This window comes from Sinohyriopsis cumingii, chromosome 9, assembly GCF_028554795.1.
Source record: "Sinohyriopsis cumingii isolate HCF-2022 chromosome 9, ASM2855479v2, whole genome shotgun sequence".
Lineage (NCBI taxonomy): Eukaryota > Metazoa > Mollusca > Bivalvia > Unionida > Unionidae > Sinohyriopsis > Sinohyriopsis cumingii.
This window is the reverse complement of record NC_142969.1, coordinates 98,523,300-98,550,339: the sequence shown is the minus strand read 5'-3', so window position 1 is coordinate 98,550,339 and position 27,040 is coordinate 98,523,300. Positions and strand designations below refer to the sequence as shown.

General features: G+C 36.1%; 1 protein-coding gene across 1 annotated transcript in view; it reads right to left on the bottom strand.

Annotated features, from left to right (window-relative positions):
- Positions 1–24,719, bottom strand: part of LOC149792311 (proliferation-associated protein 2G4-like) — a 50,473-nt gene extending 25,754 nt beyond the window's left edge. Inside the window, exons 1-8 of the mRNA XM_089970885.1 lie at positions 24,594–24,719; positions 17,899–18,027; positions 16,264–16,369; positions 14,558–14,627; positions 13,142–13,234; positions 12,025–12,088; positions 7,398–7,476; positions 1,782–1,860 (exon numbers count right to left, since the gene is read on the bottom strand). Coding sequence (XP_089827011.1) covers positions 1,782–1,860; positions 7,398–7,476; positions 12,025–12,088; positions 13,142–13,234; positions 14,558–14,627; positions 16,264–16,369; positions 17,899–18,027; positions 24,594–24,675 — 702 coding nt within the window. The 5' untranslated portion in view covers positions 24,676–24,719. The remainder of the gene's footprint in view (positions 1–1,781; positions 1,861–7,397; positions 7,477–12,024; positions 12,089–13,141; positions 13,235–14,557; positions 14,628–16,263; positions 16,370–17,898; positions 18,028–24,593) is intronic.
- Positions 24,720–27,040: the final 2,321 nt, after the last annotated feature.

Sequence of the window (27,040 nt, the reverse complement as noted above, 5' to 3'; positions counted from 1 at the left end):
AGGTGGGCATGTTCTGCATCGAGCTGTCTTTTCCTCCTCCCGTATCTGAACTGATGTGCTTTGTGTCCACCAATTTTCTTGAGCATCCACTATTTTATGTTTCACCACGATCTGTGGACGCTTAACATAATTCATGCTGTCAACATTTCATTCAGGGCAGACCATTGCATCAATTTGCTACACCCGTTCTAGGAGACAATCCAATTAGAAATAGTTGAACTGATCCGGATCTTGTTTATACAAAATGGCTACCAAATCAATTTAGCTCATAGGACATGAACATGTTTTTTTTTTTTAAATTTAAAATTTTTAGATGAAGATAAACTTGAAGCACTGGGTACCACTAATCACAGAGACCACAGGTAATCTGCAGGATCTGTTCTCAAATTGATTTTAAAAGTTATACGAGTTTAAAAGTTAAATGACTCGTTCAAGTTTCTGTGATCTTGTGCCTGGCAGCGTATTGGTTATCATCAAATCAAAACACACATCCAAAATTCCTGATCACAATGTCTATCAAGCTAAGCCAGGGTCATACAAAATCATGAAATCAGATGAGAACAAATGATGTAAAAACCAATGGAGAAATGGGCTGCAAAGATTCCTATTGCAACTCTATGCTACCGACATAGCTGCCAACCCCTTCATACAAATTTACATACTACTTTATGACAAAAAATACTGATTGTTACAACTTCAATGCATATGTCACTACTTACAACATCTACAACCATTAGTAAAGTATGACAATAACTTATTTAATGCCAGAGACGCATGTGTCGCTCTCTTGCACCTTCTGAATGTGCACCATTCAGTACAAGAGTGCAACACATTTGCTCCGACTCAGGCTGTTTATCAGAGCCTTTTCCACACCTCATTTTTTTAAAAATCATTATCATTTCCAACGTACCATCTTTCACTGATGATTTGAATTTTTGTGTTAATTTTTTTTAATAAACTGTTTTCGGTCAGGACACACAATTCTTTGTGATTTTACCGTCTGAAAAAGTTCGTGAAATAAATCGTCAGCAACACTAGCAACTGAATGAGGAAGATTCATTTCTAAAAGAAGTTTAGTAAAATAAACTTTGATCAAATTGCATTAAGGTTCTCTTTGGAAATTATAAACATTGTAAGATCAGACTGTGTTGTTTGATGATGAAGCAGCAAGCTGATGTTTATTAGCTTTTCATACTGTTTATTTCATGGTGCCTTCATGCCCCATCAACGAAATCACAAAACAATTTGCAAAATGAGAAGTTGTCCTCTTTACTAGATGGTTTCACAAATCTAAATATAACATCATAATTGTCATTCCTGTTTTTTTTTTTGTTGGAGAAAATTATGAATATTCTGCTCCCCACCTCCGACATGACTAGAAGATGAATATTACAAAAAAGGAAATACAATGATAGTTGCAACTGCTTTGCACAATCCAACATGGGGGTTAAAGACTGGCATGGAAGAATCAATTTCAAATGAACCAATCACATTTTAGACCTCTATATCCCTATACACAGGCGATACATTTATTCACAGAACAAAACCGGGTGTCTGTTCTAACAGAAAATTTCAAGTTTTTAATGTAATTATTTTAATTTTAAAAATTTTAACAAACAAAAACCATACACCCATATTCAGATCTCAAAATAGAGGGCAAATATGGGCAAAAAACACACAGGACACTTGGCAGCTAAGTTCTGACCATACTCATAACAGGGAATGAATAAATGAAGGAAGAAAAAAAAAAGACGAGAAAAATTGTCTTTCTTTATACCAACCTTTCCATCACCAGTGCTAACTAGAACATCAACACCATACACTTCATGGACTTCAAACTCACAGCGTTCGATCTCTTTCCTACAACAAAAGATTATACTTTTAAAAAAATCTAAAAACAAACTTCGTAAATGTAAATTACATCAAATAAAGTGCAGTTAAAGTATTATGTAACAATGTCTCATTTTTCATGGCATCATTTTTCGAAGTAATGAAACAATGTATCATTTTTCAATGCTATAAAACTCATTTTTTGCTGATATAAAACAGGTAATCATTCTTCAGTGCTATAAAACTGGGTGTCATTTCTCAATGCTATGAAATGTGGGGTCATTTTTCAATGCTACTGCAGCACCAGACTAAACTCACTGGAAATCAAGTTTACACTGACAAAATAAAACACAGAAATCAAGAATTCTACTGGAAAACTGATAAATAGTCACAAAACTCACATTTTAGTAGATCCCATATCATGCATCAGTGATTACCTTGATTAGAAATGATACCTAGTTAGAAGCATAGTTCATACATCAGTGATTACCTTGATTAGAAATGATACCTAGTTAGAAGCATAGTTCATGCATCAGTGATTACCTTGATTAGAAATGATACCTAGTTAGAAGCATAGTTCATGCATCAGTGATTACCTTGATTAGAAATGATACCTAGTTAGAAGCATAGTTCATGCATCAGTGATTACCTTGATTAGAAATGATACCTAGTTAGAAGCACAGTTCATGCATCAGTGATTATCTTGATTAGCCACTATGGCTGGGGCCTCAAATGAAATACAGTCCACATACATTTAATTCCATTACTGATTCACATGTACAAATACAGTTAATCTGTCCAGGCTAACCAATCAAAATATACAATGTATAGTCATTAATACTGACATGGTTCCAATGCGTTTTAAAGATCAATTTCCAGGTATTTCCTGTTTATTCTGGGATGAAATTAATTTTTCCAAGGTTCATAATACCATTAATGAATGGAATTATAGAACATTTTGGCTTATAAAAATGTGAATTTTTTAAAAAGAAAATCAAAAGATGTTTCAAGACTTCCATATCATCAATGTCGGAAAAGAAGATCATGCACTGAACCACAAAATGTATCACATGAAACAAGTTTGACTACTGTATATTCCTATAAACTGGCATGTAAAGTCATTTCAGTTATAGAATAAATATTTGAACTTTGCTGACCTGCATTATGTTGGTATTAGGAAACAACATAATAAACATAAATTAATGTTTCCTTTCAAACCTTTAATTAAAAGAAATCAGGATAATCAGCTGTAAGCAATCTAAATGCATGTTGTACAAAGTGGCTAAACTTAAGATGCAGGAGGTCGCAAGTTTAAACTCCGGCCAAATCATAACAAAGAAATAAAAATGGTACTAACAGCCGACATCCTTGGCACTCAGTATTAGGAGGTTAGTGTTAGAACTGGTCAGCCTGGTGTCAGAATAATGTGACTGGGTGGGACATCATGCTACATGTCTGTCACATGATGCCCCAGTGCTAGACATCACTATATACTGCCACAATTTAGACACAGCATGACTGAATATTTCAAACAGCTACGTTAAAAATCCAAATCACATCCACACATCATGAATGAAAAACAACAATAAATGCAAAGTACTAGAATCTTACCGTGTCAAGAAAAAGCAAAAATGTAAACCCTAAATTAATCTGCCATTAAAACCCACATGTGGCAATATGGTTAGGATCCATCATTTGAAAAACCTCTTTACAAAAGGGTTGATTTAAATTTTTCACAAAAAGACCTTCAAAATTATATACTACTCTATAAACAAGGATAGAATTAACTGTAAAATCAACAAGTCTGCTTGCAATGCGATAAACCAGTCCCCAAACTTGATACTCTCAGAGGCTTGTATAGTTTCTTAATATATAATTAATATATAATACCATGGACGACAATCTTCCATTTCTCATGCAACCTATTTAAGATTTGAAACCAACAATTCAAGTTACATGTCAGTCTAAAAATTTAGTACCAAAGTTCAACATTTTAGACAAAAAAAATTAGATGTGAAATGAATGGCATTCCGGTTTCAATCCATGTTTCCTCTGAATATTCATACCCCTTTTTTTCACATTTGGACAGTTAGGTTGGTGTGTGGGTCAGAGCAATTGCCTTAAACGATGTTACATCGAGTCACACCTGCTTTAAATCGATAGGAAAATGATTTGTTTTCTCAGAAATGGCAAGTATATCATTTTGTGTTTAATCCGCAGACAAACTAGACGAAACTACAGCAGAGATGAAACCTGGCCCAGTACTCCACATTAATAGTCAAACACTAATCTCAGACTATGATGCTGAAGTCAAATAGTCACATGATATCAACAAACCTCATTCTAGTGGTGTACAAAAAGTCAAATATATTAAATGAAAGTCAGAGATCTTTTGTAAAAACCAGTAAGAAGCTACAAACAGATTTATTTCAAGAAAAACAATCAGAAACCTGTCACTGTTGCAGAAATCTAGACAGATACATCAAGCAGAGAGCACATGTGAACATGGCAGTCATGTGATACAACACCCAGGTAGTTGTTTTCAGAATATATATATAGCATTTAGTGTTCTTTCTTTTTTTGTTATTTATTACAAAATGTATAAGACTTTCATATAAAACTTATAATTTTTCTACATTTGATATTGATTTCATGTAACTACTAGACCTATGGTGTAATGAACATGTGGGTTGCAAGATTTGTGTACTTATGTGACTAGCAATGTATATGTTGAGTACCAGGAACATGTGGGTTGCAAGATTTGTGTACTTGTGTGACTAGCAATGTATATGTTGAGTACCAGGAACATGTGGGTTGCAAGATTTGTGTACTTGTGTGACTAGCAATGCATATGTTTAGTACCAGGAACATGTGGGTTGCAAGATTTGTGTACTTGTGTGACTAGCAATGTATATGTTTAGTACCAGGAACATGTGGGTTGCAAGATCTGTGTACTGTGTGACTAGCAATGTATATGTTTAGTACCAGGAACATATGGGTTGCAAGATTTGTGTACTGTGTGACTAGCAATGCAAATGTTGAGTACCATGAACATGTGGGTTGCAAGATTTGTGTAGTCATGTGACTAGCAATGCATATGTTGAGTACCAGGGCAACTCTCACCAACATTATAGTTTCATCTCAGCTTTCAGCAGATTAAAGATTTAACAACTGTAATACAATTCCTGAAAAAATAAATAGTTTTCATATCAATTTCATGCAGTCTCGATGTAACTCTGTTAAAGTTTGCTAGGCCATCTGGTAAGCATTTACGCTTTACCACCACAATGCTGGCTTCAGCTATTCATACCTTCCATTTAATAAAAGATTCTGATATCAGGCTGTTTGTGAATAACTAGTCTCCTAGAAAACTCCAGTCCAATGGGAACATATATATTTATGGCGAACACCCAAATACTGCAACCTCCAAATATTCTGGTCAAAACTAGATAAATTTAATTCACGACCAGTTTAGTTAAAACTCAATTACATAACTGCTTCTGTCGTCATGTGTTTTTTTCTCTCCCCCAATTGTCATAAGTATTTGAAAAATTTAAAGACTTTTCATGTTCGGGACAAAATTACCATTTGTACGGTCTTTTTCCCTGATTTCCCAGTAACGTGGGAACACTTTACTGAAAGCTATCACTCAATAAACATATTTATTCCTACTTTCTATTGTACAGGTCAAAAATGGTTCTCTTTTTGGTAAAAAGTGGACAAATATGTGGTCACGAGTCAAACAGAAATACTTCACCTATCTGAGTAAACCATAAACATGCAAATCACAGTAATCTTCTGTGGTTGTAATGTTAAAGTACTAACGGGTGCATCAAATTATCAAGCTTCATGATTTTAGCACAAGTTTTAGAGAAAATGTTTCAATCCTAGGTATAAAATTTGAAGATCCTTTCAATCCGTCAAATTCTGTTCAGCAGTTTTTGATAACAGAACAAAGGGCGATTCTATTTTTAGTAATGATTTATACAAATGTTAAAGGCCACAGCATGATGCTGTCTTCAACGTTTGGTAAATATTACTCTCATTGATATTAGTTTGGTAAATAGTCTCGTTGATATTAGTTTGGTTGATAGTCGTCTCGTTGATATTAGTGTATTAGTGTGGTGTTTATTTTTCAAGTAGTAGTAGTTTAAAACAACAATTGCTGATGCACAATACATGTCACATGAAAGATGATGTACATTAGACACTGAACTTTACAGCCACGTGAGGCTGCTCCATTAAAAAATACATGTTACACTGGGAAGGTAGTTTAACAAAAAATATATGCGAGTGTACTTGGATTTCAAAGACTTCATATTAAAATAATAAGAAAATTCAAAACTGCATCTATGGGTGAGTACCCCCCATTAAAAGTGCCTTCCCTGGGTCACAGGTATGTTTTACTGGAAAAGCCATGAGTATATGTTATGCAGCAATGGAAACACCATAAGCATTCTATCAGGAATCCTTGCATCAATTTGTTGTAATCAAAGCAGTCCATCTAAAATCTAGGTAGTCCATGTAAAATCAAGACAGTCCATATGAAAGTCAAGGCAGTCCATCTAGAATCTAGGTTGTTGTTGTTGTGGGGTTTAACGCCATTTTTCAGCACGATAGGCTATACATGGCGGCCAGTATTAATGGTGGAGGAAGAACCCGGAAAACCCCGGAAAGAACCACCGACCCACGAGAAGCTACTGGCAAGCTTTCTCAAATGCCCACATTGGCTGAATCTTAGACTCAAACCGCCGCAGACAGAGGTGAGATGGCAGTGATCCGTAATGAAGAGCGCTTTAGACCACTCGGGGCCCCTAAAATCAAGGTAGTCCATGTAAAATCAAGACAGTCCATCTAGAATAGATAATGTTCTTTAAAGTAACAAACTTGTATTCAAGCATACTGCATCTTCTTATCAGTTTAGAATTACATGTACATCATCAGCAACAATTACAGTCAAATGACAATCAATATGATGTATACATTCAGACATTTTATCAAAATATTAACCAGAATCTTAAGTTTTCTCACAACTTAAAGGTACCTATCTCATCATCTCCACCAATTTTAACCATGTCTAGTCTATTCAACTGATCTCTTTTTATAAGGATTAAATATTTTCCATCTACCAATTTCATATACTAGTGGTCAAATTTCATGTTTAAAATTGTATCCCCAAAAATGTTTATTTTCTGAATTTCATCAATATAGAATAAAGAATTAAAAAAATATTAATTCCATACTGTTCTGCAAAATTTTGAATATTTGGCTTTTCTGGTTATGCACGCACGAGCATGTCAAAATATGACTTATTTCTGAAACATTTTAAAATATTTCAATTAATGTCAGCTGTACAACAACTTCTATTTTCTTTATAGCTAAGATGTTGGCATAATGTGATCTTGGGGTAGTGAAAACCACCTATAAACAATCACAAAATCTTGAACAACGAAAGCAAGAAAGAATGAAGCCCAGAACTGCACACAGGCAAAGCAAGTGTATTAACACTGAGCTATCCAAGTCTCACATTCACTAAAACATTAGACAGAACAATAAGCAACCCTTACTTCTGCTCTTCTGTAGGATTCTGTATAAAAGCTTTCTCTCCATCAATAACATGTCTCTTCAATTGATGGGACAACATACCTGTAAGTAAAGAAATAATAACAAATGGGACAATATACCTGTAGGTAAAGAAATAATAAATGGTACAACATACATGTAGGTAAAGAAATAATAATAAATGTTACAAGATACATGTAGGTTAAGAAATAACAATAAATTGGATTCTGCTCAACATTTGTTTCTCACAAAGTAAATAGCATTGTGGTTTATGTCACTACATTACATTTGCTATAAAAAAAATTATAAAAAAATAACAATAGTTGCATTGTCATCACAGGAAAAGAAACATTACAGAAAAAGCTTTTCGAAGCTGTTGTTTTTGGATTTAATGCCATTTTGTAGCACAAGATAGGCCATACATGGCAGCCAGTATAACTGGTGGAGGCAGAATTTGGAAAAGCTCTGGAAAGAAACACTGATCCATGGGAAGCTAAAGGCAAGCTTTCTCGCATATCCACATTGGCCCAGTCCAACACTCAAACCCATGCAGACAGGTGAGATGGCAGTGATTTTAACAGCAAGTGCTTTAGACCACTTGCCCACTAGGGGCACTCTTTTTTAATGTAAACCAGCAGTAACACTGGTCCTAACTGATTAGCAAAACTAGCACCAAAGTACAAAATACAAGAGTACAAATCTAGTCCCATTTTCACCAATGTTAAGTCCAGACTCTAGCGATTTGAGTGGTCAATTTTAAGTTAAACTAAAATTCAAAATCTGTTGTTCTAAATTATCAAGAAGAAGCTTATGATGAACCATTTTAAGTTTGTCATGTAAGACAGTTTATATAAGCTGAAATACCATGATGCCACAATATGCTCCTGCTAAAGGTAAAGGAACTTAAAAAAGAAAGCTTTATGAAATCTGGCTACTGAAAAAAGAAAAAAAGAAGTCAAAACATATTTAGATTTCCAAACTTTTATGCAAAAAGATTACTTCCTTGCTGCCTGAGGAATGCTACTACTTCTGGAGAGCATCACCTTATTTGGTTGAGACACCCCTGTATAGATAAAAATACCACTTCCAGATTGTTTATATCATGATGCTAAAGAACTATCCCTTTCAGCTCCAAGTGAGTACCCAACCCAAATCGTGTGCATCAGTGTACAGATAAGAAGGGTTTGGGGTGGGGACTTGTCTCTGGTCAGAAACCACTCTCAACTCCTCCAAGTCACGTGGTACTGATGAACAGACTGGAGAAAGCCGTGCTGATGGGGGATATTTGTGTGCGTGTGATGTGGATTTTTAAAGCAGCTTTAACAATTTATCAGTCATATTGCTATGATGTATGCAGTGTGGCAGTTTATAGTGATGTCTAGCACGGGGGCATCATGATATAGACATGTAGCATTATGTCGCACCCAATCACCACCGCAGTGGTAGGGGGATATCTGTAACATCGCCAAATTGTCAGAAGAACTGGAGACGGTGTGAGTCAAGTCTTCCTTGGAGAGCATGGTCCCTTGATGGGATATGTATATGCAGGTCTCTCTATACTATCATGATAAACAAATACTATCCTGTGGAACACAAATTCTCCCAAGGCTGGTAAGGAAATGCATTCCCCCATAAATGAAATCCTGAGAATGGGCCAGCTCCAACTTCTCATGAATTGGAACTTCAATTGCAAGGCCTTGTGGTGTTGCTAACAGAGGTGACAGTCTCCCATCTTAAATGGTTTCTAATGAAAGGAAACATGTTTAAGGCAGAAAGATCAATGATAAACTGAAGCTGTCCCCTGCCCCCGTGAAAGGGGATGAGCCTGGGGACTTCTTTCTGGCTGTCTCATCAAGCTAAAGGCAGGCAGGGGAGATCGAGCCTTGATTGACCTTGATAATCTTAATGATTTTTGAGGAAGGTCCTGAGGGGCATTCAGGATGACCACAGGAAAAGCTGCAATGAACTGTATTGCCCCAAGTCCTGAAATGCCACAGAGGGAACAAGTCCTCTGAAGAAGCCACTCTAAGCAGGTTCTTACTGTGGCCCAGTAAAGCCTTTGACATGTTTAGAGCAACATTCCTGTGAAAGGGGAACCAGTAGTGCCATGGACATTGACAACACATGCCTTGATACTCTGACAATCACTGCAGAGATGCCAGAGACAACGATTCCTGCCTCAGAAGGCTGTGGTGATCATCATACAAGGTTTAAGCTCCAGTGCCACCAGTGTCCACAATGGACAGAAATCCCAGGTCCCAATCGAAATCCCCACCTGCGACATCACATATCAGTAGGAAGGTGTAAGCCAAGCTGGCGAATGAACCAGAAGCTGCTTGCTGAAACCAGAATTCAAAGAGCGGGGTGGGGTGGGGTGGGTGGGTGGGAACTGATCACCCCTAATGTTGCTGATGAATTCCTCATCACACAAAAGCCTATTAAGAATACTCCACTAATCAGCACTTGAAGACTTGTGTCAGACTAGAGACCAGCCTGGTGACTGATCTGATGGATAGCAGCTCTCCCTTTTCAGGGTAGCATGATCCACTCATTGGCAGCACTCCCTTTTCATGGTAGCACGATCCACTCATTCACAGCACTCCCTTTTCATGGTAGCATGATCCACTCATTTGCAGCACTCCCTTTTTCAGGGTAGCATGATCCACTCATTGGCAGCTCTCCCTTTCCTTTTCAGGGTAGCATGATCCACTCATTCGCAGCACTCCCTTTTTCAGGGTAGCATGATCCACTCATTCGCAGCACTCCCTTTTCATGGTAGCATGATCAACTCATTCGCAGCACTCCCTTTTGGTGGCGCTCTACAGTTTCGTATTTTGCATAGCGTTAGAATTTTAAAGAATAAGAATTTCCTTTCCTCACTGGTTATACTGGCTATTTAAGAAAGACCTTGTATATCTCAGGTATAATTCAAAGAACTTTTAATTCCCTTTATCTTCATGTATGATTGATGGGTGTAATATGGGTTATAGAGTATACAGCTTGGCCTTACTCCAGATGTGCACCTTTCAAAAATGTGCTAGCTCTGCTTGGTCATTTTCACTTCCTGAACTTCAGAGGTAAATTGTATAAAAAAAGAGCCAGTAACTTTTTTTTACATTTGATATATTTATGTAATTCATTCATTGCCCTTTCAGAAGCTGGTATTGTCCAGTCGGGCAAAATTCATTTCCCCTATTTTTATAGCTGCTATGGATAGTGTACTTTAGACTAATTCAGGCTGATTTTTTAGCACAAGGGAGCAGTCATTCTAGTTAGCAGTGTGCTTAAATCATGTACAATTTCCAAAGAAATATCATCCATATTTTACATATGTCACTCTCTTTAAAGTACATAATAACTGGTTGTTGTTGTAGAGTTTAACGCCATTTTTCAGCACATGATAGGCTATACATAGCGGCCAGTATTAATGGTGGAGGAAGAACCCAGGAAATCCCTGGAAAGAACCACAGACCCTCGAGAAGTTACTGGCAAGCTTTCTCACATAGCCACATTGGCCGAATCTGAGACTCGAACCCACGCAGACAGAGGTGAGATGGCAGTGATCCATTAACGGAGAGCGCCCCCAGAAAGAGAACATAGGTATTATTATTGTATGATTTAATTTTGATGTTATGGCTGAAACATTTAAGTCGCAAGCATCCAAACAGTCCTTTTGAATAATTCTAATGCATTTCCCCCCACAGAACAGTATTTATGAGTGTCAGAGTCTCTAACAAGTCCAGCCCCCCATGATAAAAAGTGAGCTATTTTAAAAATGCACATTACATTTTGTAAACATAGCAACCAATGTTATGCTGAATGACAGGAACATGAAACTAGCCAGAATTATTTCTGAGGTATCAACAATGAATTTTAGAGTTTGAAAAGGGACAGAACAGATCAGGTTCATAAAGGTCAAAGGGTAAAATATTTGCCTATTGTTTAATATGGAAGAAGCAAATTCGCTTTCTCATCATTTATTTTTTTATTTCATTGCAAATAAATGAAAAGAAACATTTTCACAGAAAATTTTACTTATTGCAACAGTTTTAAATTAAAGTTGACTATTCCTATATTCTTAGACTTCTAATTTCCTCATAATTAAGGTCACTACTCACACAAAAATGCCTCATGGCAAATTATGTAAGCAACAGCAAAATGAGCATAATAAGCTTATTTTCATGCTTAACATCACTATGAATGTACCATTTTATTCAGAACATCATACACAATTATAGGAAAATTAAAAAATAATTGCATACATTTTTATATTTGCTTTAAGGTGGCACTCTACAGTTTCGTATTTTGCATAGGGTTAGAATTTTAAAGAAAAAGAATTTCCCTGGCTTTCCTCACTGGTTATACTGGTAATTTAAGAAAGACCTTGTATATCTTAGGTATAATTCAAAGAACCTTTAATTCCCTTTATTTTCATGTATGATTGATGGGTGTAATATGGATTATAGAGTATACAGCTTGGCCTTATATATTGTGGATATTACAATGTTTTATTAGGATAGCTGCATACTTGTGAAATCTGAATGAATGTAATGGCTCTTTGTTCAAAACTTATAATTCAAGAAATCCAGATTCCAAGTTGTACACATATTGCAAATTAGAAATTATACTTGCCTTCAATAGGTTTACATTTGTATGCCTCGGCTGCCTTTTGAATTGCATCTGACACTGCATAACCCTTGGAAAAAAACAACAGAAAATACATCATGAGGTACAACTTTAAGATGCGATCTTTAATGCTGTTTGATACACATGCCCTGATGTGTGGACATAATTTCCACTCTCCCACCCCTACAACCCAACATTAAATTGATAGACTGCTGTAATCATCCAGAAAGTTTTCATAATGTTGCTCTCCTTTGTTATAACACCTTTCATTTTCACTTTCCTTAACAGGCACATACCGTTTCAAGACATTGTAAATTTGCCATTAGTAGCCACTGTCAGCAGAGTCAAGTTTTGTTCTTGCACGACACAATTGGTTCAAATCACTAATGACTGACCGTGAAAACTTCAGAGGAACGAACATGCCCATTTGGCACCAACATCAAATAACTGTACAGCAAAGTACGAGTCGCAGCTGGCAGCTTGTCGAGATAAACAATAAACAATGAATTTGTAAAAATTGGGACTGCTGCTTTCATTTGACATGTACAGTTATTTGTTGTCTCAGCATTGACATAATCAGGACAAATTTAGTAGTTACAATAGACCACGGGAATGGGGCTTAGTATTTTTGTTGACATACGTGGCTCATTGAAAGAAGTTAAAATTCTTCCCTCTTTTGCTTTGTAAAGAATCTGGACCTTCAAAGTCTTCCACCTTGCATCATTGAAGACTTCTGACATTTGGACTCAAGCACATCCCTCTGGCCCCTATATTGCTAAAATTCATCCTTCTTGCAATAAATCAAGAATCAATAAATCAATAAATCCCTCTAGCACCTGTAAGAACTATGAACCCTTGGGTCTAAATTTGTCCCTTTTCAATGCAAACAACTTGGACTCTTGGATTGTTTCTTCCCTTTTGCACAATAAATTATTTGTATACAGCTGAGTGTTTTTTTCTTCAGCTGTACAGTTTTGACTTGTACATAAACATATCTAAATAAAAACTTTTTTTTTTGGGTGGTATGTTGGATATTATACTTGGACCGTTCTTCCTTTTACAGTTTTGATTGGTACATAGCCAAATTTACAAAAAAATCAACTGTTTTTAAAATCATACTTACATCTTTTCCTGGCTGGACTAGTCTTAACGCCAATTCTGAAGCTTGGTGTGCAGCCACTATCACATCAGCTTTACGACCTGTTACCTTTTTCTCCTGAAAAAGACATGGTCCTTTCATAATTACTCCCCATTCACTGTCTCTCTTTCTCCACAAACATGCATACTCAAAACTGCTGATAGATTTAAAATTCAAATCCCACCCAGTCACATTATTCCGACACCAGGCCGACCAGTCCTAACACTAACCTCTTAATGCTGAGCGCCAAGCGAGGCAGCTGTTAGTACCATTTTTCGCACAGAATTGTATTTGAATCACCTCAACAACAAACTGCACATAAAGTAGTTTTTTCAAACATGCATGTTGTATGGAAAAATATTTCCCACCAGCATTTAATCTCTAATTTAATGAATGAATACCCAAGTCTGCTAATTTATAAATATGGTGTACTGATGGGAATTTTCCAATTGAATTACGGTAATCTCTACCAGTCTCCACCTTCACCAAGAATCCTACCTCTTGTGCTATAAAAACAGCACCGGACACCTTGCACAAGTTTTCAAAGTTAATCAGGTAATCAGAGTGTGTCTGGTTGTCAACGGGGAAAATAATCAATCTAAAGTTTTACGGTCCAAGAAAGATGGCTTAAAGAGCTCAGATGGTTATGTGCCAGTGATGAAAAAATGCACCACTTTGTGCATAAGAAACACAAGCCTACAAATAAAAGTAAACCAATGAGCTTACTACAAGTTACCAATCGTCTGCCTTGCCAAGACATAAAAACTAACATGATCATGTTACTACCACGCAAAAGCATGTAAGAAAGGACAAATGAAGCCAACAATAAGTGCATAGTAGAGATTGCAAAGTGGCATGCATTTTGTTGGTAGTCCACTCATTTCCCAGTAAAAGGAATTTTTCTTCTGCTGATCCAGTAAAAGAAATGCTGAAAATAAGATGATTTTTTCCTACTCAACTAATTAAACAGGCATCATAACTGAACAAGGTAATTCTAAGGGCATGTTGAACTGTTACAGTATGTTGTTATAACTCTGCTAACGAAGATCAATCTTACAAATAATTATTTGTTTAAGACATTGTATTTGATTTGTTTTCTCTTTTTTTCCAAATGGAAATCTGTAGCCCCACCCCCTCAGAGAGAACACTAACCCAAAGTAGCTTAATCTCTTAAGCTCCTACATAAAATTAGGGTAGAGTAAGACCATGCTAGTGGCCTAAGCGATTAGAGCATCTGCCAGATCTCATGGTACAACATTCAACTTGTAATCTAAGGGCCATAGTTTGATACCTGCCTGTACCAATGTGTCTTTGACAAAAGCACTAAATTCTCATTCATTGGCATGATATAGCCAATAATGTGTTCAAGGCTTCATTAAAAACCAAAAACGATTAACTTACCATTGATGCTCCCACCACCCAAGTGTGTGCCGCTACTGCAATAAACCCATCAATGTGTGCACCAAGATCTCTGTAACATAAAATAGACGATATAAGTAATAAAAATGCTGGTGCAGGGAGAGAAGCAAAGTTAATTTTAATCATGTAATACTTACCTGTCATTACTGTTATGCTTACCTTTATTGGAACAGAATCAGAAAATAGAAATTTCCATCCTCCCATTAGCTGGAAAGTTGAAGAACATCTTGAATTAGAAGGAACACAGACCCATGCATAGTAGCTGTCCTCTTAACATGGACCCCAGTTGACTTATGGGATATCAGTGGGGTGGAAGGAAGGAATATTTCAATAGTCGTAGGCAAGTATTAAATCCTTACAATTATTTCCCCCTCCCACCATGGCAAATATAAAACTAGTATAAAAATTATATACTCGCCCTAAAAGTATACTACAAATTAGCAGAAGCTTGGGAAGCATTTTGTGCTTAACTATTGGGCCAAAGCCTTCACTCTAGTGTGCTTTCAAAGACCAAATGTAGAAGGAGAATGTACAAGCGGTTGCACACGACTTTCGTAACATCCACCAAAAGATATCAAGCGAGTTAGATAGGCAAAATGACGCAGCAACAGATTTCACATCATGATGGTCAAGCTGAGATACGATCCCATGCAGATAGAGGTGAGATGTCAATGATCTGTAATGGCTTGCACCTTAGACCTCTTGGCAACCAGGGGCCCCAAAACATGGATGCTAATGACGTATACACTTACAATGTTTCATGCTTCAGATCCAAGTGCTTTAAAGAGCTAAAGCGAAAGTCTGATGGAGCCATAAAACACTGAGCTGTAACTTTGACCTTGTAAATAGCAGCCCCCCCCCCCCCCAAGCGCAATATCTGGCACACTTTCTGGAGATGAGAACTGTGACATTAAAGATAACACCCTCAATGTGATACCTGACACACCTCGTATTATAGATGACTTTGAGTTTGAAGACAGCATCCCTAGTGTGGTATATGTTTTATCCTGTAATCTCAAATGACTTTAAAGTTGTCATGCAGTATGAAAAGTAATGTAAATCACAAAACATTTAACACTGATCTTCCACTCTATGTGCAAAGCTATTTGTCAAGACACAAATCTTTAGGTGTTGAATAAAATAATTACCAAGTTTCACTTTAATCCATAAAACTGCCAAACTAGTTGCACTAACTAGCTTGTTTATATGCACATCTTCAGGTGATGATAATATTTATAAAGTTTCACGGAAATTCACCAATTCTGCGGAACTAAGTACAAGACGGAGGATGGACACTACGCTTATTGTATCCCAACTCCTCTATAAAGCTGTGGAATCATTCTGAATATAGAAATAATATACTGAAAAAAAGACCATGCTAAAATTATCATGTGCAACTTTCATGCATATGGTTGATTTTTCACGATAATAAAAAAAAGAAGGAAATCAGCATGAATCCTACAGTCCCATGTCCTACAACAGATCCTGAAAAATATGGAGATGAGATAGGCCATCACATTTTGGTCGTCAACCAGTATAGCGATAGATAGGTGGCAAAACAATTCAAAATGGTCAGCAAATTTCACCGGATTCCATCTATCAATGAGAAAATACATATACAAACACACAAACATGAACAGGATAATACTTATGCCATTAACTCTGACAAGAATGGGAACAAAACTTACATTTTGACCACGTCTCCATCCTTTAAAATTACATCTGGCTCACTCTTCAGCGGAGAAAAGTGACATACACAGTTGTTGACTGATATACAGGTTGGAAAGGCAATACCTGAAATGAAAGAAGATTAAATTAACTTGTCAGCCTGAAAATAGGGTTGTACTGAAGATCATGTTTACAATAGTCTCAACATATGACAGTATAATTTGTATGTATGTAGCAATAATATTAACAACCTGGTACAAACAAAAATGTTGGTCAGTTGGAATAGGATATCACACCTTACATATAACTCGAATAACTTTGAATAAAAGTGGTTATCAGATAATCAGTGTATGTATGTATATGTGTGTGTGTGTGTGTGTGTGTGTGTGTGTATATATATATATATATATATATATATATATATATATATATATATATATATATATTCTGATGGGATACACTAAATACCATGAAATCGGTAAAGGGGCTGGTGGAGGGGAAGCATATTTCAAACCAAGTCACCTTGTGTTAATTAGTATTAATGTGAATGGAAGGCAAATAACTCAAATAACTAACATGTTCATGACTACTGAAGATAAAGGCAGCTTCTGTAAGGTTTTACATTGATTCTTCACCTCTTGTAATGACACGTGTAAGGCAAAAATACTGATGCATCAATATACTGGTGAATCATCGCACCCCTAATGAGTACTGCTATGAGGCCAAGACCTGGGAGACTGTGGTGTCATAAATGGGTAGGAAAGACAATGCACTTCCTAAAATGCCCCCCATATACCATAGGGATAAAAAAGGATCAGACAGGAAGGGGGTGGGGAATGCAGATCCAACACCATTCCCCAGTCTGGTGTTGAGTACCCAGACTCCCTATCCCTAAACAGGGTTATTTCAGAACACTGCAAAAGAGGGCTAGGACCTTTACCCTGACCCTGTACCAAGCATTAACATAAACAATATCACAGCTTGCAAGGGTAAAAAGTTGTCTGTCTGAGGGATGTCTGTTTCTGGATCATCACATGCTAGAATTTTTTACCATGGAAATTCGGTGGTAGCTTCAATTCTTGTTAATTATTAATTATTCTGTGCTCTGTTTACTTCATGATACACTTGTCATTCATCTGCGTTTGTACTACAATGTCTTGTTTTTCTCCTGGGAAAATTACCCTCTTCATGGTCCAGGACAGTCAGTCATGGAGACGCCTTGTAAAATTATCAGTCAAGCTCTGCAGCAAGTAGCCAAGGAATAGTTAATGCTAAAATTGTGTATTCTATCATGTAGCTTCACTAAGGCCAGGATTTACCATGAGCAGAAGAGACTTGGTGACTGGCTAAGATCCTAATTAGATAATTAATAATGGCCACATGTGACACGACCCTAATTACACAAATAACGGCTAGGCATGATAAGCACTGTTGCACAAGACCTTTTTTTGAATTACTGGCATATTCAAGTTGCAAACATACCACAGTGGCTTCCTGAACGGAGTCTCACACACTCTGACCCTATAGCTGGTAATACAGGTGATATGAATATCACTTTGCTGCCAAGTCTGCACCAAAGTTTTGCACCAAAAAGAAACTTTTTTAATCTTGCAACTCCCTATGATGGTTCCTGGAAATGAATCTACATCTTATACCTTTCTTCATTTCTTTATCTTTCTTAAAGACTTTCCCTGTCTCCTCCAGGAGGCGAGCATCCCCAAACTCGCATATACTGATCACCGAAGCACCATCTATACATTTATTCTGGACTTCCTTCAGGATGCCTGTATGAAGAAAAAATAATGCAGTTGTATTTAGAAAAAGCTTTTGTTGCAAACTAACCTACCGTTACTAATATTTTGCAATAACACATCACTAGTATGAATACTGTCCTACTCCCGACAGACATTTCAATGATGAGGATAACTTTGTACAGGCAAGTCTGACCAGTCAAGAAAATATTGAAAACCACATCACTAACATGATTCCACTGCTGTAAATACTGTCTTTACCCTTAGTACTATCTGAATCATACATGATAATTATAAGGCAAAAACAAAATAATGTTTTTGTTTTCGACATGACCCTATAACTGTTTACCCCCCCAATAAAAAAAACAACCAACATCCTCTGAACCAAAGTTGTTATTTGTGACTTAAGTTGGTGACTGACAGTGCCTATAGTGGAATGGGATTAAGTTGGTGACCGACAGCGCCTATAGTGGAATGGGATTATACCATGGCTTTGCTCCAAATTAGTAGCAAGATAAAATTCAACCTCTTAGTTGTTAATGATAGCTACACCACTTGATCACTGAATACTATTCAACCACCTTTGTGCCGAACAGCACTTTATCAAAAACCATTTCTGCCTTCCACAATTCAACTGTTGAACACGTTACCAATTTAAATAATCAGCAACTCATCCAGCAAAAACGGGAACAAACGTAAAATTCCTTTGTATTATTTTGCTGGTGATCAGGTCAATTTAATTCTCTGTACAAAATTGAAAACCAAATGTAGTTGCTTGAATAAAATTTATTCCTAAATTATGTTCCTGGTAATAAGTGTTGGGCATGCAGAAAAGCAGAAACGGCTCAACACTGTTAGAATGTCAAAAATGTACATCTCTAAGACACTGTGTTCTCTTCACATTACCAACCCAACTTACAATTAATACATTACTATCTGTCGATCCGACAAAATATGCAAATATTTATGGCAGTGAAAACCTTCATAAAACTATCGAATAATTTTCAAATTAACATAAGGTCACAACAACACAAGTATATTTCTTCTTTCAATTTTGCCATTAAATGATCTTTGAAACAATTACAGGTACTAGAAATGTTCAACTATATATTTATATTGATGATTTATTTACTTGAAAGCAATTACCAATTGATAAAAAAAATTCTAAACATGAAAATGTTTTATTGAGAAAATACTGTTCACACAAACTGATGAGGAGTGAGACACTTTAACAACTTATAAAAAGTTCACTGGAATCACCAATGATACTCCACAATGTTAGAATACTCTATACACCACTCCCTTGATAACTCACAAACCTGCTTATAACGCTGTAATGCAGGGTCAGGCATGGATCCCAGTTTTATACTAGAAAATACCCCAAACTTTGTCTTTATTTGTTGAAAATGAAGCTTCAGTGACTGACGGTGAACAAGTTCTCTCAAAATTTTAAAGCATATTAAAACAAAATCTGTCATGAAAAATGATAAAGATTAGATTTACTCTAAAATTAATCTACAGATAAGTACATGCAAAACACAGTTAAAATTCATCCACCTTGCCATATACTACATTGATTTAAACAGCACAAGCCTATATATCCATACAATCATTTGGGTAACAGGTGTTCTATTTATAGCAAACTGCACTGTCTGGCTTTGGCACATGTATATCAACAGCCTACACAGGTAAAGGGTATACCTCTTACCATTATGATAAAAAATGTATGCGACAAATAGGTGTTTAATACTCTAAAAGTTTTACAAAATGATAAAAATGACATTCAATCTACCGCAGTTTGGCAAGATTTTTTAAACAAATTCCATTCAATGATGACAGAAAGAACTTCAAATGAAAAACTTGTCAGGTTCGTACATGTTGGAAAAAAGTGCAAAATATGGGTATCTAATTTAAAATTATTAAAATCACAATCTTTCTAAACATTTTATTTTAAATTAGTAAAATAAACATTATTCGTCATATTTTTATCAAACAATGTAACACATGCCATATATCTAGCACTCTGGTTTGTAAATCATTTTGCATTTACTATCTTTAATTATGCCAACACCTTTTCAAAATGTTCTGGACTACCCAAGACATACTGCACTTGAGCCAAAATACAAGCTAAAAAAATATTACAATTTATTTACAGATCAGTTACCATCACGAGGTTAAGTAAAAGATGTCTGGTGGTGGGGTAAGTCAAGATGGCTGCCAAGGTCGATGGGGTGGGGGCAGTTACCAAAATATCTTGGTTGTATTTGGATGGTCTGCAGTGTGTAGTATTGATTTGGATGATCATCGATTTTTATCCTGAGTATACACGTGTTGTCTTGGTTGTCAATTACACGTTTCTTGCATTTTTTTACTTTGGGTATTCTGAAAGTGAGTTTCGCTTCTCTTGACTTTATTCCTGAGACAGTTTGCACTTTTTGAGATGACTCCATGACTGACCTAATTATGCTAATTGAACTGCACTAATTACATTTTCACTAATCCTCTTTGAAATTACCATGATCTGTGCTGAACTCTCCTAACTGAAAAGGTTTAACAAAAAAATAAGTAATCCAAAGAAAACTGTTCAGACTAGCTGGAAATCAAAATAGCCATCAGCCATTAATAAGATCAGCTTCTGTCAGTCTGATAATGTGAGTAGAGTTGACATAATCTAGAGGGACCCAATTTAAATCAAAGCTATTTGTTTATTAGTGACATGAGAGATTATGTATTTTAGTGTTACAAACTGTATCCCAGCTGAAATTGAGCTGATAAAAGAAATGAACAAATTGAAGCCAAACATCTGATGTAAACAGAATCACTACCCATCCAGAAGAAATGAACAGACAAATTGAAACCAAACATCTGATGAAATCTGCCTATTCCTCCAATTGCAGTGTATACAAAAAAACAAAACAAAACCAACCAACCAAAAGCTGGTAAAAGGTACACGATTGACCTTTATAATATCTGTGAAACAACCAAACTCAGACCAGAAGTAATATAATCTGTCATATTTGATTCTGGGTACACTTGAATGCATAAATTTGGTTTTTAAAAGGATGTCAACTCTCATTTTCAGTCAAAAAAAAAGCTTTCTAAGAAAGAACAATGCAGGTTGTCTGGTCGTATAATCTTTATTTCCTTTTACACATTTAAATATTTTTTTAATTTCTGTTGGAGTGGTATTAGTTACAAGTCTAATGGCAATTTACAATGAGTAATTATCAAGAGCAACTTACCCATCAACTTTAGATCTAATGGAAGGCGCCGATTAAATGTGGAGTCAACTTCTGTGTGTTATAAAGAACCTACAGGGTTCACCCTTTTACCAATTTTCATCTCTGGCACAACAATCTCCACGGTGACCATAGGTGGCATAAATTAATACCAAGAAAATAATAATACATGACATGGCCAATTTATGACGGAATCAAATGTATGTCAACTTACTAACATAGTGCATGCATTGCCAGTGACGCAGAATACAGTCAATTCCATTGGCTGATAGAAATGTCTTACTCATTCTGATTAGCTAGGGAACTAATCACTGATAAATGTGTGTGGTTTGAATTTTTAGCATAGCATAAACAATTTTTCAGTCATACTGCTATGTCTGCAGTGTGTAGTGTTGTCTAGCACAGGGGCATCATGCCACAGACGGGCTGCATCATGTCTCACCCAGTCACATTATCCTGACACCAGGCCCACCTATCCTAACACTAACTTACTGCTGAATGGTAAGCGTTGCAGCTGCTTCAACTATTTTAAAAAGTCTCTGGTGCGACTTGATGGTTTATCGAACATGCAAACTCCTGCATCCGAGGTGGACACTAACCAATTAGGCACTGGCGCAGTTCCAAGCATTGATAAAGATCAACTACTACATATACCAGCTTAAAATTCAACATTTTAATAATCAAAATGCACTATGGAGCAGAGGTCGTCTTATTAGCATGACATACAAATACATGCCTGATAAATTTTGTGGTAAGAGTGGAAACTGCAGATGTCTGCTGTATGTTCAAAAATCTGCCAACTGTTTATGATGAGAAAATCAGTAAAATGTTTGCACTGTCCAACTAGATGCGATTTCCATAATGAAAAACTATTTACATGCATTTTCTACATACAAGTTTTAAATTCAACAATGAACATCTAGTGTGCATAAATTATGAATTACTTTTTCCTATTTTGCCTATATGTCAGTCGAGAACATGTCACAAATGAAGCCCATTTTCACACACTACAAACTTGATACTAAAAAAGGCCCAAGTACTCTGCTGATATTGTCAATTATGGTTTTTGCCAAATGTTACCCTAAATGAACCCATTACATTACTGTAAGAAAAATTCTTTTAGACATCAGACCAGGGCCGGTTACTAAAAATAAATCACCAGCCCTAATTCAATTTCCAAAGATCCAGGATACAATTTCTATATGCCCAAAACTGACCCTTTTGCAGTATTTGTTACAAAACATTGTGATGGTTACACTTCAAATTTAAAAGATAAAAACAAAATCATATTAAACTGACTTGTTTCTATTTATACTTCTGTTCTTCAGGTGCCACTTATTATGTTTAACCACTGTTTCAATACACAAGTGTAAGTGTGTACAAAGAACAGATGAATTATTTTCATTAAACTTTAACCTGAAGCATCTTGAACAATGCAATAGCACTTAAACAAGACAATAAAAAAATACTAAAGTGGTTTTGTCAAAATTTTTAGTTTGGCTTTCCTTTTAATCTCAACTCAGCCAAAGGACGGTTGTTTTTTAACCAAAGACTCAAAAGCCAACACAACAATGTTCGATCCCTTAACCCTTTACCTCATAGAGCATAGTGACAAAGTGCAGCTTGCTATAAATAGAACACATGTTACCTAGTCTACCACATATGCATTGCCTGCCTGTGAACTGTTAAGCAATGAAGTGTATGTTACATTTAACAGCAATTTTAACCATTTCACATTTTTGGTACACATTTATTATATGTGGAACAATTTAAGAGTAAAGTCCGATTGTTATAGCTGTGTAATTATTTTTCAAGGAAGAATTTTTTATGTGCTTTAAAATCTTGAGAGAACTTGTTCACCATCATGTCAGTGAGGCCGTGTGACCAACCGTAGCTGTCATTTCTCATACTCGAAATTTACAAGTTTTTCGTCTGTGTCTACATCACTAAGTCATCTGAATTTGATAATTTATAAAAACTAATTGCTGCCTACATCAATATCAGAGCCTTTACCTTGGTTATTGAATCTTTCATAGTTGTGATTCAAATCGTGAAAACTTCGTAAGTACTGAATGAAATCCGCGACCGCCATTTTGGAGAGTGGAGATTATGACCCAGTTACTTTAAATTGCAGATATTGACCAGTACATAAACAGTGAACACGTGATCTGACATAATTGTGATTCGCAGAAAAGAATAATAAGGGGTTTTCCCCGAAGGTGGCACTATGAAAACAGGCTTAAAATGGCTGATGTTTACAGCCAACGTCAAAAGGCGCTTCCATGGGACTTTTGTAGTGGCGTCAAAAGGCGCCTCGATGCAACTTTTGTAGAGGCGTCCAAAGATGGTTATATGAGGTAAAGGGTTAATAAATACTAGTCTTTCGACATCTTGAAAATAAATTTTCACATTTCATCACTACATTGAAGTTTTCTCAGCAAATTACTTCTTTTTTTGTTGACAAGCCTGATGGGAACCTCACTTAGAATAAAGGGCATGATCTGAAACTACAGGGGCCCTGGGCATAGGGCTATCAGATTTTCTTTAGCAAGGCATTGCTGGAAGGAGTCTTGTATCTAATATTTTACCTAAATATCTCTCTCTATAAAATAATTAAAAAAACACTCCAGCCATTTCCCATATGCTTCTCGCTCTATTCATTTATTTGCCTATATACACACATCTTTGCTTTTCTGAATATACATAAATCTAAACCCTTTAGTTTCCCTTTCATAATATATATATATATATATATATATATATATATATATATATATATGTATTATTACATACATTTATTTTGATAACTTTAACTGCAATATGGTTTTAATATGCAAAGGTAAAAACGGAAAGCAAACGTTATATATAGAATAAAAACAATTCAAGATATCCCATATTTTATCTTATTGTTCAAATTTTAGTTACAATATGTTAGCCTGGATCTTGAATTTTCATGCCGAATTCATTAAAATGTATTACTAGGTCGGGGAAAACCAGACTGGCACTTTATATCTGCCAGCCGATAAATCTGCAACGTGCCTCATTATTGCAGACATAGCAGGCAACGGGGGGGGGGGGGGGCAGATTTGGTAGCTTATCAACCATACTAACACATCTTTATAATATTACATGTGGCCATTTACATTTTAAATCCTTATTTTACTTAAAACAGCTTCCATATAAGTTTCAGATGAGTGGAGTAAATAGTTTTATATCATGCCAATATCCGAGACCCTGTTGTGAAATTCAGGATTCACACGTGGGAGGCATATGAGTGGCTGTTGTGAAGTTCTACGAAAAATGGGTGGGTATTTTAATTTTCCAGTTTATAGAACACTATACAATATTTCAATTTTGTACCGTTCACCATGTCACCAGCCATTTTATACTTGGTAACAACGATATCTGTTGCTGGTGTGAGTTCATCTTCTTTGTCAGCCATCTTGTATATTTCACGTGTATTCCCAAAGTGCCTTGCGATATGGCGGGAGGTGAAGAAAGGGGAGACAATTTAAAGGTTCAGTGTTGCTACTAATGGTTGAATTTGGTTGCTGAATATAAGATTTTGATGTGATTTTTACAAATAAAAGATTAAACGACTAAATTTTAAAAAATATAGAAATCACTATACACTAAAGCTGTTTATGATAAATAAAAGTGTAACATCACCTTTTCCCTTGGCCGTTTCTGATTTTCTCACTCGTTAGGGTGCAGCACAGAAATCTTATACAACACAGGATTAACTGACCAACTGGAACTCACGCTAGTTGAAATTGAAGATCTTGCGGAAAGAAAAGAGCTCCCCACTTCACACTATTTCTCATCTCACACTATTTTGATGAACGGGGAGATATAACTGAAACAACATTAGTTTATTATATTATGATGCATTTGTTTACATTACAAATGTGTGTGTGTGTGTGTGTGTGTCTGCGCGCGCGCAATGAATTTTAGTTAAAAAGCAGGGGAGGGCCTTCATTCCCGCCATACCCTTGCAAAAACTCCCATGTTTACGGTGGACGAAAGTTCGCCCGTCCCCTCCCCGAAAAAAAAAACACACCGTAAACTGTTTATATATTAAATGTATTATTAGTGGTAAGAATAATAATTTACGTATTGTAATAGAAAAAAGAATACGTATAACATGTTCCGTGAAATGGCGCCCCTCTCCCTCGGGCGATCGCAAATTATGGCCCATAAGCCAAAATACTTCTATAAATAATAAATAAATAAATAAATATACAGAGTTGAAGTATAGTGCACAAATAAGGTTGGGCAGAGGAGATCTAGTATAATCAGGGCCCGCCTAAGTCCGATTGAACAGATTTGGCACTGGTGTCCGCGCGTTAATAATTTTTACAAAATATATATTTAGAGAGAAAGTAATTTTATAGCGACGGAAGACAATTTTAAATTCAATATCATGTAAAACTTGTTTAAAATTTTATTTCCAAATGACGTGCTCAAAGGGGGACCCGCCAAACTGATCCAGATCGGGCTCCGTGTTTTCTCAGGCCGTTACTGAGTATAATCTTATGTAATTCAATTAAAGTTCTCTCTCTCTCTCTCTCTCTCTCTCTCTCTCTCTCTATGGGGTGTATGCGTGTGTGTGCGCGCGCCGCGCGCGCGTGTGTGTAGTACGAAATTAGAATTATATAACTTGTATGATAATATTATTTCTTTGTATTTAAACATGTTAATGTTGAATAGCATTCTCCCGTGGGATCCGTGCACTTTCCGCTCTGCTTGGTGTGTATTTTTAATTATATATATTTATGTGAGAAGAAAATATGTCCCCCAATACAAACACGCACGCACACACACACATAGCAAAAGCAAAACCACCAACAAAGAAAATATTAATGGAAGAGATATTCACTAACATGTATTGTTTTACTGTATACTATTATGAAATTTAATATACCAGTCAGCAGCAGAGGTGGTGAACATACCATTTGCTTGAAAGTCCATTTATGAAATAAAAGCCTTCCTACGAGAACAAAAATACAAGGTCAATAATGTCAAACCAAAGCCTCTAACTAACCGAGAGTTTCTCTAAATGGGTTAGTTCTTTTTTGTTACTTTTTTGTCGTTTGTATTATTTATAAAGTATGCACGTGTGTTTACCCACCATGACGCTTCGCTGAGGTCGCACTCCCTCAGCAGCAGAGGGGGCGAACAGACCGACTTTGGAAGCGTCCAAAAACCGAAATAAGGCTTCAAACTAAAAATATTTCGAGCTGAACATTTGCTTGAGAACTCCGGTTAATTAGACCATTTATTTTTGTAAATTGAAAACTCGCGAGATTACAGAAAAAATGAACCAACTTGAGGTCATGCGCCCCTCTGCTGCTATTAATTTATCCAAATATTTTATCAAGTCCAATACGAATCTTGTTCTAGGATTGTGCAAATTTATTGTTATAAACCCGTGCGGAGTAGTTTGCGCTCGTGAAAAGAAATTTCTGAATTTAATTATATCCATGTCACCGCTGCACCAGGTTTGATGAATATTTAGAAAAGTATGTGTATCAACTCCATTAAACACAACTAAAATATTACAGTTATCTCTGATCACTTTTGGTATTTGTGTGTATCGTTGAGTAACATAAATGACATCGGTGTTTTTATGTCTACCACGGGAAAAAATCCTAGCTGGATTTGATTGTTTGTCCAGCATCACATCATCGTATACAACTAAATTATTAATAAATCCGTCTATGGAATCAACTGATGGTGCTTCATCAATATCGGTTATAAACTGGATAACATCGTTATCCGCGTTTTCATTAAAATCCTTAAGCACA